General features: G+C 43.7%; 1 protein-coding gene across 3 annotated transcripts in view; it reads right to left on the bottom strand.

Annotated features, from left to right (window-relative positions):
* The window catches only part of Egflam (EGF like, fibronectin type III and laminin G domains), a 175,331-nt gene that overhangs the window by 73,337 nt on the left and 86,847 nt on the right, over window positions 1-15,147 (bottom strand). For 2 of the 3 annotated variants that reach the window (XM_052743187.1, XM_052743188.1), the window contains exon 6: window positions 6,917-7,083. In XM_052743187.1, coding sequence (XP_052599147.1) covers window positions 6,917-7,083 — 167 coding nt within the window. The remainder of the gene's footprint in view (window positions 1-6,916; window positions 7,084-15,147) is intronic. The other variant, XM_052743190.1, reaches the window with a different exon arrangement.

Raw genomic sequence — 15,147 nt, 5'->3', positions numbered from 1 at the left:
CATGCCTTTAATCCTAGCATTCAGAAGGCAGAGATTCATCCGGATCTCCAAGTTCATGACCATACTGGGAATAGAACCAGATGTGGCGGCACATACCATTAATCCCAGCACTAGTTAATTATAGAGGGCTGCAGGTCTGTACAGACAGACAGAAAGTGATAGAGCTGGGCAGAAAGAGGAAGTGATGTAGCTGGGCGGAGAGAGGAAGTAAGGTGGCAGAGCACAGACATATATAGGTGTGAGTATCCAGGAAGCAGCTCTCTTAGGCTGAGGATTTCCTAGCAGTAAGAACTTGTGGCTGGCTTGTTCTATTCCTCTGATCTTTCAGCTTTCACCCCAATATCTGACTCCAGGTTTTTTATTAATGAAACTGTTTAGCAATTCACATTACAGGGCATCAAACTCAGGACTTTGTATATGCTACTCAGAACTCTCCCAACTAAGCTCTGTCCCCAGCTGCAGCCTAGGCTGGCCTTGAACTCCTGCTTCAACCTCTTTAGCATTTGCACCAATATGACCAGGAGCCTAAAGCTGCAGTATGGTATGGAGGCACGGGATTTTATTATTTTCAACGCGCACAGTGCTGTGTACCCATGCACTTTGAGCTGTCTGCTGTCCTTAATTGAAGTTTCTTAGACCTGGAAGACTTTCAGGGGATGACAACCTAGATGTGCCTCTCACTTCACTTTCACCTGAAGACTCCTGAAGGACATCAAAGCAGAAAGGTCACTCTCCCTGAATGCTTTTTCCAGAAGGACCTCATCAGGTACCCCTCTCCAGGGAACTCCATAACCGATGAAGATTAACTCTCCTATCACACAAAGGGTATACTGGCTTATTGATCTTACTGGGTTTACGGGTCACTTCTTTTTGCTGGTAACCCCGTGGAGGTGGTAAGTCTGCAGACCTTTTCTCCTATTATCGTGTCTGCTGTCCATTTATCTCATAGACTCAACTATGGAAACTTTAGAGGATAAAGGAGAGTCCCCATGCCCATACCCACCAAAACCCACCCTAAGGATGCCAATGTTCCTAACTCATACAACTTCTTCCATTCCTCTACTTCTTGATCGAGGATTTTTTTTTTTTTTTTTTTTGCTCTTGGACTTGGGTTTCTGAGCCCTGGATCCCTGATGTTGACTTCATGCTCCATAGCTAGATCTCAGGATATGGAGTCATAAAGGAAAAGCTACTAGACTCACTGGAGGTTCTTTCCAACACTTTCTATACCCTTCAGGAATGATGCATGGAGGAAACAACCATTAACCATTTAAATTTTCCATCCCCTGAAGAATGTGCAGGAGGCATAATCTCCATTCCATGTGCATTTCCCCAAGACCATCCAGAGAATTAGAAATAACTACCTTCACCAGCCATTACTGTATCTACTGAGCATAGAGACAAGGAAACTGAAGACAAGGGAATGTATGAGACCACGAGAGTCTACAGATCCCTCAAGACCAGAGTTATCTACCAGATTTTGCTTTTTTCCTAAAGGACCACGACTTGAGACACAGTTAAAAGCCCAAGATTGGTAAGGATTTTTCATATGCATCAGGCTATGGGGATTCTGGAAGGTGATGCCATGGATTTCAGAATAGTTTCTGATTGATTTCTACTGATCCTTAGAACATGCTCACCCCTGTCTCCATGTGCTTACTGTTTGCACTCTTGCTGCAGTCCATTTGAGACATTGCTACCAAACAGAAAACTCTTGAGACTGGGGATAGGCAAATCTGTTCTGTGGTCATATATGTACCATGTACCTGGGATCCTTAGCATCCTGAAGCCGGTTGCTGTGGAGATAGTTGGAAAGGTAAAAGTAAGGGTTCCAGTCTCAGAGCAAAAGTGAGCAAAAGCCAGAGTCACACACACACACACACACACACACACACACACACACACACACACACACACACACACACACACTGAGCCATCAAAGATAGAAACAGACATCACCAGACACCGGGAAGGATGGGCAGGATGTGGGAAGCCCTTGCTGTAGAAATCTGACTAATTGGAACCATGTGGCTCTGTCTCAGATCATTGGAAGAGGAAGGTCTAAAACTGTAGAAAAGCTTGGGTTGGGGAGATGGCAAAAACCCAAACAAAGCATTTCTACAAAGTCTTTGAAGATCTGAGACCACGGTGAGACTTGTTAGGACCAGAAGCAAAGGTGATAGAGAAACATTAGAGCTTGTTCTGATGGTTAAGGAAGAGCAGAGGGGAGAATTGAGGGCTTGGTTTGGAATGGGATATAAATATTCCTCCTCCCGTCCCATCAGCAAGGCTTCTTTTCCATCCCTAGTGCCTCGAATTTAAATTTACTGGGGCTGCTTTCACCATCCATTCCCTCTCTCCTCCCTTCTTTTATCCTCTTTACTTTTTCCTTATTTATGTTATACTGCAGTTCTAGAGGTTTCAATGTTTTTGCCTCAGGACTTTGCCATTGGGTGGCCCACTTTGGACCTGTGTGGTTTTCTAGATCACCCTTGCCTGCCCCTGCTTTGACATCAGCTGTACAGTTCAACCTCCAAAACAGCCTCTTGGCTGGGTAAGCCACACTCACACATGAGCTCAATAGCATTTGTTGAGTGCTGACATGGTGGAGAGGGGGTAGAGTGGGGAGTCAGCATCAACTGAGGCTCTCCAGCCCCAACAAGGAGCTTATTGTCAGGGGAGAAACACATAATGAAATGTATACAATAGTTCCAGACCGTGACATTGCTAGAGAGGAAATGAGGCAGGGGCATGGGGACAACAGAAGCCTAAAAGCAGAATAGAGAAAGCTGCCACAGCCACAGAAAGATCCACGCAGAGGAAACAGCAGGTCCCAAAGGCCTGAGGCAGTGGGAAGAACATGACTATTGGCGGGAGTAAAAAGAATACATCTATGGGGGACTGCCCTGAGGACCCCAGATCTTCTTCAGTAAAGAATTTATTGATTCTCTCTGTGACTGTCCTACAAGGATGGAACATTAGAGATTAAATGATTTGGGGTGGGAAGGTCATAGTCCATTCCTCAGGGGAAGTTGCATAACCTCGGGATTGATTATACATGTATTAGTTTTACTTAAATCTTGTCTATGAAGAAAATAATGAATACATGCACTTTATTTCTGCCCTGTTTACCTTCATGTCCTTTCTTTCCTGCCCCATGCTTCCTGGCTGAGCTAAGAATGGAGCTTAGTGGGTTAGTCACCAACAGATGGGTTGGGTGCACATCCTACAAGACCCCCAGCTTGTCACATCAACTAGTCATTTACGAGATCAAACGTAAATTATAATGCTGTTGGTGTTTCCCTTCTGGGATTAAAAAAAATATAGCAGGATGGGGATAAGAAGTCAGAGAAGAGGATTTTAGTTTTTTAAATTTTTATTTATTAATTTATGTTTTAATTTCCCATTTTCTCATGGAAACAACATGGGAAGTGAATTGTGAGGAGCCTCCTGTGAGAGGCCTGAGGTAAATGCAGGATAGTGTGTTGTCATTTAGAGTGACCAAAAGAACCCTATTTCTCAAGATACTTAGAGTTGTAATTATTTTTTTTTCTTCCCATTCCATTTTGTGTTGGAACGAGGCTGAGGCCGATGAGGCATATGTCTGTTAAGGTACCACCCAAACCATGCTGGCTTCACTTTGGCTGAGCAGAGGCGGGGCCCTAGCCTCCCATCACTGTCTGCCAGACCCAAGAGCAGCTAAGACATCCCAATTCTACACTGTACAACTGTACTTATACGACATTCTCAAGATAAGAAACTGGAAGACAAGAGATGCGTGATGAACAGAGAAGTGACTATCAGGTATTGGAACTGGAACACAGACTGTAAATATGACTACAAGGGGTACAGAGAAAGAGATTTGCAATAAAGAAACATTTCTGTTTTATAAAGAAAGGAAAAAAGGAAAGAAACACCAATGTTGGAAGCTGGATTCTGCGCTCCCAGCACCTCCCTAGCCCTCAGATTCTACACAGACCCCCACTGCATTGAATCATTGACCTTAACCCTCCTGTGCTGACAAAAAGACTCCATTCATTTGAATCGGACTCAATGAAGCAGCAGTCAGCAAACCCAACTTCGAATCCTGCCTTCCTAGTTATCAGTCTTGAGAAAACGTGCAGTCTTTCGAGATGCTGTTTTCCTCCATCTATAAGAAGTGGGTGGGTTTCCGGGAGGAAAGAGTGGATTTCACACAAGTCAAGTGGGCAGCACAAGACTTGGCTCGCAGCAGGCTTTCCAGTGCCAGTCTTAATACTTCAAATTCATTAAGACTCAGCTAATGCCAGCTGGTAAGTATGTGGCTTTCGTATGGGAAAAAAAAATGCGTTTGGAAGCAATATAGTTTAAAACCAATACCAAATTAAGACCAAAAATGTACAAGAAGAGAGGGTTTTCTAGGACATTAGTGCAGCCACGAGACAAACAACCGAAGCATCACTTACAGCACATTCTTAGACTTCCGTGCGACAGCTCATCTAACGACGTCTACTCCTGTGATCCTAATTTGAGCAATCATACATATGCAGAAGCAGATTTCTAATTATTTAAGAATATTTGTTAAAAATAATGGGCTGGGAACAACCCTCAGTTGCTACACCACTTGCTTTGTGTGAATGAAGCCCTGGGTTTAATATCCAGCTGGGCATAAACTGGGCACGGTAGGATACGCCTGCAACTCAGGAAGGGGACCCCAAGTTCCACGTCATCCTTAGCTACCTAGGGAACTGGAGGCTAGCCCAAACTATTTGAAATCAGGTCTCAAAACCAAACCAAAACAAACATCCCAAATAACAACAAAAACTCTCATAAAGAAAACTTCACTGAGGTTTGGGATTTTTTGTTTTATTGTTTGTTTGGTTGGTTGGTTGGTTGGTTGGCTTGGTTTTGTCATCCTTCTTCACACACAATTACTATGAAATTATAAAATTTTACTTTCCCTGAAAGTCAAAAATAGACTGTAATGTTTCATATGTGTAAAGTATTTTTGCACCTCCCACCTTTTTTTCTTTGTTTGCATTTCTCACCTTTTCCATTCAAAATAGGATCAAGAAATGGAGGCAAAAACGATCAGAATCTCAAAGACCGCATCAGTAATTCATTTAAGGAAAGAAAATCCTCAAGGGGTGCCCTACCCACTCACCTATCTGTTCCTTAAGCTATCTGTCCACTCCCACATCCAAGGTCAAGGTCAGCCTGAGCCACACACACCATGTCTCTTTTTTCTTCACTCTGTGGAGTAGGGGACACTGAGCACAGATGGACAGATGGAGCAGAAGAGCCTCGTGCTAAGCACAGGGAGCTTACATACCAAGTGCCAGGGTGCACACACAAAGACAGCCTATGTACTTGGAAGTACAGTGATCCCCTAGCTCCCGTTACCTGTACTTTGGCTCATTGAGGATGACAGAAGACAAAAGATTGAGCAAGAATGGAAGGAGGCCTGCCCTTGAAGTAAAGTGGCTAGCATGGCTTGTGGAAAGAAGTGCCTTCATTTTAAGAGCCTGCTTGGGTAGCTTCTCCATTCTGAGGAGGGGGAAACAATTACTACCCCCCTGTAGTTGTTGTGTGATTGGGAAATAGGAAGATAGGGGGTAGATTTAAGGGTGAGGCCTCCCTGCACACTCCAACAATTCAACTTGAAGAATGGAAACCCAGCATCGGAGGTTGCAGGATAAACACTCTGTTTAGAAGAACACGAATCCCCAGGACTTGTGGACCCTATTGGATCTCTTCCCGGAACTAGCATTAGCCTTGGAAGGCAGCTATGTGGATGTTTTATGAGGAGAGGGGGCAGGGAAAACTTATTCAGATCCTAACAACAAGAATAGGGCTTTGTGCAAGCCAATGGGAAACCAGCTACCCAGGGTAGGCTTCCCTTTTAGAGCCCCCCTCTTGGGTAAACAGGGCCTGCAGCAGCTGCAGGGCTCTTCTGGAAGAATTCACAGGCTGCACTGCAAAGACACAGAGCTTTCAAAGAAAAATATGCTTGTATCTCCCTTCTGAGACCTCACTACCCATGGTTCTAGGTTTATGTAAATGTGACCCCACTTCCAAAGCACAAAAGACTTTGATGCTGGCCTGGGCCAGGCTTGGCAAGCTTCCTGGAACCCTTCTAATGGAAGTACAGCTTTTGACATCATGTGACAGCTTGCTGAACCCCAGACCAGAGACATGATCTGACTTTGAAGAAAATCCTCCGTTTATTTGCTCAGCATTGCTCCAAGCTTCCTCCAGATCCCAGGAGGTACCATGAGAACTTACAAAGTCAACTACTCCCTGAAGTTATGTGTTAGCATGCCAACATCTGTTTTGAGACTTGTTGACCACCACTTAGAGGGACTAATGTGACTTGAAGGTCCTTGTGTTTTGTTTATGTTTGTTTGTTTTTATGACAGGCTCTTTGTAAGTAGCCTGGGCTGGCTTTGAATGAACCCTGATCCTCCTGCTTCAGCCTCCCAAGAGATGAGATTGCAGGGGTCCGCCACACTCAACTGAAAGTCCTTGATTTGGCAGGCAATCACTAACCCGAAGAGTCTGGGGGTGAGGTCTTAGTTTTACCCCCCAGGGTTCCAAGATGAGCTCACCTTCTCAAAAGATGAGAGGCAGGGGGGAACCGCACATCTCATTTGCTATGTGATCTAGTCCGTGACTGTGAACAAAAACTGACCAGAAACTCCCCAAGGACGATGCAAAAATAAACCTTCCATGACTGCCTAGGAACAGAAATAGTCTGTGTCCCTGTGGAGAGTCGAACCTTCAAAGGTCTGGGAAAACTGCAGGAGGAAGCCTGAGGAGAGCCCCATCCCAGGCTGTTCGTCTGTTGGGTACTAAGGAGCCCCAGTCAAGTGAGGCTCTGAGAGGCAACCACAGCGGCATGGCTACTCATGTTCCTCAGGACAGGTACAGCACTCACCCAGGGTTCGGATGGTGTTGCTGGGCCGGCTGCGTGGGCTGAAGCCATAGGCATTCATGGCTCTCACAGCAAACCGGTAGTTGGTGTCTGGATCAAGGCCTTTGATAACCATGGAGTCCATCTGCAGCCGCTCTTGGATTATGGTCCAGCTCTTGTCAAAATCTGGCCTTTAATGATTAAAAATAAGAAAAGCGACAATTCAGAAATACCACAGGGAAAAGAGGCTAGCTGGCCACCGGGAGCTAACACCATTTTCACACTGAGAGCAGTGCTCATAAAAGTGAGTTAACATTTCCTATCTGAAAGTGGTCCTGCTTTCAGACCATAACGTCACCAACTGTAAGCATCTGCCAGTAAAAACAAGTAGATCATCTTTAGGGCCAGCTATAAGCACTGCTTAGAGACCATCTACTTCTGCCTGCTTGGCCTTGACCAGGATGAAAAGACCCCACATGGGAGAGTTCATTGGCAAGAATTTCATTTTCCAGATGTTCCCTAAACAAGCCTCCCCCTTGGCAGTCTCATCCCTAGAGGTCAGGAGAGCAGAGATTCCATCTCTTTGCAATCTGTTCACGAGTAAACAAGTACAAGTTTTATAGGGTGACTGACGGCATGAATTACCGTGGGAGCACCCGTGATGACTACACTCACAGACATTCACAGTCTTTATAAACTACATCTGTGTCAATGTGCTGAACCTTCACATGTCCTTCTGAGGGCCTTGCTGAGAAGGCTGGTCTTCATTTAGACTTTTAATCAATGAAACAGCACGCACAAAGCCAGCATAATCTCTGGAGTTTGATAGAACCAAGTTCCCATCAGAGCTCTGCTGCTTACTAGCTGATCCTTAATATATGTATGTCTCAGTTTTCCCATCTGTAAAATGTGAATAATACAGTGACCTAGATAAGGGTACTGCCATGAGGATGGCATGAAATACACCTTAGCATCCTCTCTGGCATCATGCTATAAATATGTGCCAGCCATTACTGATAGAATTTATTTACTTCTGGAGTTAAGAACACATAGTTGCTTGCTTACTGCTAACCCATGGGGTCAGTGAGCCCTTGAAACAGCCAGCGTGAATTAAGATGTACTTTAAGTACAAAATGCACACAGCCTTTTTTAAAAACATGAAAATTGTCTCTTTTGTAAATATAACATTTATTTTATCTTCATATTGAAATGATAATATTTTGGATATAACAAATTAAAATGTTTTTATTAAAATTCATTTTACATGGGCTGCAGAGTTGGTTTGGTAGTTAAGAGCACTTGTTCTTGCAAATGGCCTGGGTTCGAATCCCATGTCCAGGTCACAGCGCAAAACCACCTGTATGTAATTCCAGTCCCAGGGGATGTCAGGCACCCAAATGGTACACACACGTGCATGTGGGCAAAACATTCATACACATAAAATAATAAAATAAATACATCTTAAATTTTTTTTTTAAAATTTTGTCTCTTTTTACCTCCATGATGCCACAGTTAAAACATAAACTTCATAGAGGGCTGTGCCACATCTCTTTTGGACAGCGTAGCTCTATTTGGATGTTCTAGCTAGAGGGGAGGAAGAACATTGTAGGCAGGAAGAAAGGCAAAGTGAAAGCTGGAAAGACAGTGCCTCGCTGGGGGCCTAACTGGAGGGTTTGTGTTAATGGCTGCCAATCAAAGAACCCAACACTGTCCTGATGCCTTCACTCACCGACAACTACCCTCTGCAGTAAGCACTAACGCTAACATCGCCATGTTTTGTTTCTGTTTATAATACAGAAGAGAAACTGAAGCTCTGACACAGCAAGGAACTTGACAAAGTCACGGCTGAGAACTGCTGAGGCCACTTTGGGTTGAAGAGATGAGGTTAGATTCAAATCCTTGATGCTGGATTAAAAACCGTGGTGATGGTGGGCAGAGAGCAATCATTAGACCTTCAGGCGTTAGACCTCCCTGACCCTCTCTGGTGTTAAATGCCCCCTACTCACAGGTATTTGAGGAGTAGCCAGAAATAAAACATGTTGTGCTTGCTGTTTGTGAAGAAGGCATCAGGAAATGGTTTAGAGATGAAGAGCACTGGCTGCTCTTCCAGAGGACCCGGGTTCAAGGCCCAGCGCCCACATGGTGGATCACAACTGTCTGTCACACCAGTTCCAGGGGATCTGACACCTTCACACAGACATATGGGCACCAAAACACAAGTGCACATAAAAATAAATAAATTAAAAAAAAAAGAAGTAAAAGGAGAAGTCTGGATGGACTCCACTTCTTAAATATGTGTTTGCCTAGTTTTCCACTAGTGAGATTTACTAGTCCAGGAAACAGAGACTTCCTCAGGCTTACCCCAGGAAGTGGCTATGAGCTGTAACTCCTGACAGTGTCTGGTCTGGGGACAGAGAAAAAAACATCACAGGGCGCCTACTAGATAGAGGAAGCAGGGTTCAGTTCTTCCTTGTCTTGTCCTAAAGGTGGAATTCTTCTCTCTAAGAAGATTTTATCATCAAAGAGAAAAGCTGAATGGGTGAAGGAAACACATTTGCAAATTCACATTAGCACAGAATCCCTTCACAGAGGAAAGCCACTGGAGACACCAAAAAGTGGAGTCAGGAGAGATGTGGGCTTTAGATAAAACTCTCCTATCGTTTGCTAAGCTTCCCTTGTGCTATTTCCAGCCGAAAGAACTCTAATCTCTTCTCTGGGGGTGCTGTTGTTTACCCAGAGCTACTTGCAAATATCTGCAGCCATCTTCATCTTCATGCAAAAGTTACAGGGGGAGGGGAGGGGAGGGAGGAAGAATTTTATATCCGTTGCTCATTCCATGTACAAAAAAAAAACCTATTCCCAACAAAAATGATGGAAATCATTAACATTTCATTTGATAATGTATAGCCGGTGGAGACTGAATAACAGCTCAAAACTTTTAACACTTCGCCTCTGGCTTTGTACTGGGCTTTCCACTTCATTGTTTCCAGAGTCTCTTGAGGCACAAAGTACAAAGGTGAGGTTGTGAGAGATAGCCTGGCAGGGGTATTGTCTTCAACCATCCCCAACAATAGCTTCATCTTCTTCCCCTGGAGGGAATTTCATCCTAACTACAAGGTTGGCAGTCAAGTCACCACAGCAACACCATCCTGGCACTTTCCCCGACAACGAAAAGGCCCGAGTAGGAGAAGCTGACTGAGAAGTTGTGCTGCCATTCTGGGGCAGAGGGCCAGCCATCAGCAGGGCTCAGCTCGCACTTCCAGCGCTTTCTGAGAAGTGGCATGGGGCAAGGTCCAGAGGGGCGAAGCCAGGAGATCCATGGCTTACATTTGGAGTGATGGGGCAAGGATGTGTGGGTAGGGCACACAAGAGTCAGCAATGGCTACTCAAGGAGCCTGTTCAAGCAATCAGGACATACTCACACAGTGGTTCACTTTAGTGGGAAGAATTGCTTACCACCAGCAATGTGAGGATCTATTCTGATAAGTGTTTGAGGATTCTCAGAAATTATAAGCAAGATTTCATATTTGAGCCCTTATTTTACTTTTCTAAGTAAACTTGAATAAGCTTCAATCATATTCTCAAAGATAATGATGATCCCCAAAGCTTATGAGCCAGATCTACCATTCTACTTTTGTAAACACGGAAAGAGTATAATTAGCCTCAAGATGCAGAACCATATTTTCCTCTTACTTCTTTCCTTGGAATATTTTCATCACCTTTCCCATTGCCAATCAAAATCTTAGTGACCAATCATTTTCTTGACATCATGAAATTCTGCAGGTGGCTGCCTTGGCAGGGTCCATCACAGGACTTATATTCTGGGAGGCTTCTAGGGGAGTATAAAGACAGTCCACCTCGGGGAGCTAATAATGTAATTGGGGGAACAGTGCAGGACAGAACCTCAAAGAACCAGCAAGAACTCAGTGCAAAAACAAAGTATATTTTAAGAATTGTACTTGAAATTTTATTTTATTTTATTTGTGCGTGTGTTTGTGTGTTCCACCTATAGGTAAGTATCAGGGAGGATAGGAGAGGGCATCAGATCTCCTGGAGTCAGGGTTACAGGTGATTGTGAGCTGCCTGACTGACGTGTGTGCTGGAAACTAAACAGTAAGCTCTCTCAATGGCTGCGCCATCTCCCGAGGCCCCAAGAACTGTATCTAAACAGTTCAATATAAACTCTTGAGGGAAATCCATGAGAACCAAGAGGAACTTAAATTAAATTACAAGGCCGGGTAGTGGTGGCGCATGCCTTTAATCCCAGCACTCGGGAGGCAGAGCCAGGTGGATCTCTGTGAGTTCGAGGCCAGCCTGGTCTACAGAGCGAGATCCAGAACAGGTACCAAAACTACACAGAGAAACCCTGTCTTGAAAAAAAAAAATTAAATTACAAAAGTGTTTCGATTTGAACAAGTTCAGGGAAATGGAGAATCCGTGTGTGGAGAAATGGAGAAATCCAAATAACATCATATGTGTGATGTAACATGTTAAGCACTAAGTACACGTGGCTAAGTGGGATTACCAAAGAATAAATAAGTCACTGATATGAGTTTAATCTATACAAAAGATGGGTACAATGCAGGATAACATTAACTATAAATAGGTAAGCAAGCCTATGGCATCTTTCTCCATACAGAATCAAGGTTTTTTGCATTTGTTCCTACCAACTGAGCACCTGATCATCAAAAGGACATTGAGTTTATCCCAGAACTCACTGGTGATTTATTCATGTTTGTTTGTTTGTTTGTTTGAGAAAAGGCCCCGTCTGGAGCCCAGGCTCCCCTTGAATGTTGATCCACCTGCCTTAGCCTCCAGAATGTGGGAATTAAAGGCATATGCCACCACATCTGACTTCATTTTGGGACTTTTGTGTTTATTATAATTATTAATATTATAGACAGCACAGAAACATTAAATTTAAAAATGAGTGGCAGTTATATTGTTTTTTTAAGGATTTGATAAAGCTGAAATCTAAATAATTATTTTTGAAACGGGAAGAAGGAAGATTTGGGAAATTGTAAAATTCAAGAAGGATTCTTTACTCAGCATTGCAAATGACTTTAACCTTTTGGTTTTCTTGAAGAAACTACTAGTACAGATGAGATCTCTGAGATACAGAGGAATTTCAAGACAGCAACCCAGTCAGGGGACCCACATGCAAAGGAACTACCATAGTTTTGCATTAACAATGTGGTTAATTGATGCACATTTACCAGATTTATCTTTTAGAAGATTGTTCAAGGTATTAGCATCATATTAAAATATGAGTCCTAATTTGAACTGGCTTTTAAAAATCAAGATCTCACCAACAATCTCAATGCTATTCAGTGAAGACTTCTAAGAAAGCAAATGGGTGAATGTCGTTGTTAACTTCTATTATGACCCTGACAGAATTTTGAATTACCTAAGAGGTATTGTCTGTGAGTATATTTCTAGAAAAGTGTAGTTGAGGTCAAAAGAGCCACTATGAATGGAGATGGCACCATTCCCTAGGCTAAAGTCCCAGATTAACTAAAAAGGAAGTAAATGGAGCAACAACATTCATCTCCCTGTGCTTGCTGCCTGTGGATGCCATGGGACCGTCTGCCTCAAGTTCCTGTCACCATAGCTAGAGAGGCTGTCATGTCCATGCCTTCCATCCCATGATGGACGATACCCTCAAACTGTGAGACACAATACATTTCCTTCCCTTAGGAGGTGCTGAGTGCTGTTTTTCAACAGAATTGAGAAAATTAGCTAATATGTTGAGTGTGTCCATATAAACCAACGTATGCCCAAGAGATGCAGGTGCTTGTGTATTAGTGCAAGCACCCACACATGTGCACATGAGTGTGCACACCCACCCACCCCCTACACACACACACACACACACACACACACACACACACACACACACACTTCTTCAAGGACCTTTGCAGGATGGAAATCATACCAACACAACATAAAACTGGACTGCAAACACCTTGGAAAGGTCTTGTGAGAAAATGAGAAAAAGATAATCAAAATTTTAGATGTTCTGCCTGTAAATAAATATATTGAAAATACTAAGTGATGGTTATTTTAATAGGTTTCTAAATTATTAGCCTGCCTGGAACACCCACGTGTCTTAGAGAAGTTTGGATGGGTAGATGGGCAAAAGAGGATGTGGGAAGTGGTTTCTGAGAACATCCAAGTGGTTAAGAAGAAGACAAAGTAGGTGGTGGCCGGAGGGATCCTCGGGGGTAAAAAGAAGGAATAACTTTACACGGCCAAGTTAAAAAACATTAACAAAGATCTTAGTAGCTGGAATTCAAAAGAAGAAAGAGTCATATTTAAAACAAGCCAAAGAATTTTAAGAAATATCGATATTTAGCCGGGCGGTGGTGGCGCATGCCTTTAATCCCAGCACTCGGGAGGCAGAGCCAGGCGGATCTCTGTGAGTTCGAGGCCAGCCTGGGCTACCAAGTGAGTTCCAAGAAAAGGCACAAAGCTACACAGAGAAACCCTGTCTCGAAAAACCAAAAAAAAAAAAAAAAAACAAAAAAGAAATATCGATATTTACTTGGGACACAGACTGTCTGTAGTGGCTACTTTTATGTCAACTTGACACAAGCTGGCACCATCAGGACTCAGTTGAGAAGGGAGCCTCAAATGAGAACACATCCTCTTAAGATCAGGCAGTGGGCAAGCCTTTAGGGCATTTTCTTAATTAGTGATTGATGGAGGAGGACCCAGTCCATTGTGGGTGGTGCCATCCCTGGGCTGGGTGGTCCTGGGTTCTATAAGAAAGCAGGCTGAGCAAGTCATGAGGAGCAAGCCAGTAAGCAGCACTCCTCCATGGCCTCTGCATCAGCTCCTGCCTCCAGGTTCCTGTCCTGCTTGAGTTCCTGTTCTGACTTCCTTTGATGATGGGTTGTTATATGGAACCATGAGCAAAATAAACTATTTCCTCCCCAAGTTGCTTTGGTCATGGTGTTTCATCACAGCAATAGTAACCCTAACCAAGACACCCTCCATAAGATGTGTGACAGAATTCAAAATTATCTCAGTGTATAGAAATGCAAAGGTAAAACCAACTCAAGCGCAATTTAAGAGGACACCAACAACAACCTCATGTTAGTTTCTTAAGCAAGTCAATTCAATAGACTTAAGGGGGAAACTGCAGAGTGAAAACCTACAGCAGGAAAGGCACTAATTTCGACTTTCAAAGTGGTCACTATGAACTCTGAGGGTCATCTGCTATGGAAAAGGACCACTGCTTCCAGCAGGAAGTGGTTTATTCTATGTTTATTACTTTGCAGTCTTTGACCACTAGAGGCAGAGTTCAAAGGGTGGGTACTGCTTGGCTTAAATGCACAGGATGTAATGAGCATAGGAATCAATCATCCTGTGATGATGGTGTAAACACTTCTGGGTTTTCCACGTGGGAATGGGATGTCCAATGGCTTCTTACAGACATCAATGGTAGTTCATTCGAAGGAAAACCTTTTGGTGTCAATTAGGAACGGTTAGGAATAAAGGTATATGCCTTGGGAGGGATGGCCTTGGCAGCAACGGCTGTACAGAAGCGGAGGAATGTGGCCATCAGTCACGGAAGCTGAAGTGGTAAGTGACTTCCAGAACAGGGTAGGCAGCTGGACTTACTTTACTGCCTCTGACCTTAATCTATATTGATTCAGAGCAATGCTTTTTCCATGACCCACAGAAAAATACACACTGGGTTCTGTGACCCTATAAACAACACACACACACACACACACACACACACACACACACACACACACACACACACACACACAACTGAAACATGTTTCACAAACCCTGTATATGCCCTATGTGACATCCTCTCATATTTTCTTTTCTATTCTATTGTGTCCTCTTTTTGAAAAATGGTCGGGCAGGATCTCCCCGGTTAGTTCAAATACCTTCAAATCCATCATCTCTTACAGTTTGAAAACTGGTGTCCTTGAAGCTGAGGTGAAGGTGAAGCTTACACATCTTACAGACGTGAACAAGGAAACTAACTCAAGGTGGTTACATCACAGGAGGAAAACGTTTTTTGAGGGTAGAATTTGTTGGAGCAGAAAGCCACCCTCCAGGGGACATGGTAACACATGTGCAATGGCCTGGAGAGTGGAGGCTGCCCTCTGGCTGGAGAGATGGAGTGGACCAAGTGCATAGTGCTACCAGATAATGTGGGGCCTCTTTCAAACCTGTGACGATTCCCCGATTTAACATTTAACATTTGCTGAAGGATGTTGGATTCACTGATA

Source organism: Peromyscus californicus, unplaced genomic scaffold (assembly GCF_007827085.1).
Source record: "Peromyscus californicus insignis strain IS unplaced genomic scaffold, ASM782708v3 Scaffold_18__1_contigs__length_77618521, whole genome shotgun sequence".
Taxonomy (NCBI): Eukaryota; Metazoa; Chordata; class Mammalia; order Rodentia; family Cricetidae; genus Peromyscus; species Peromyscus californicus.
The sequence above is the reverse complement of the archived record's forward strand: the minus strand, read 5'-3'. Positions and strand labels throughout refer to the sequence as shown.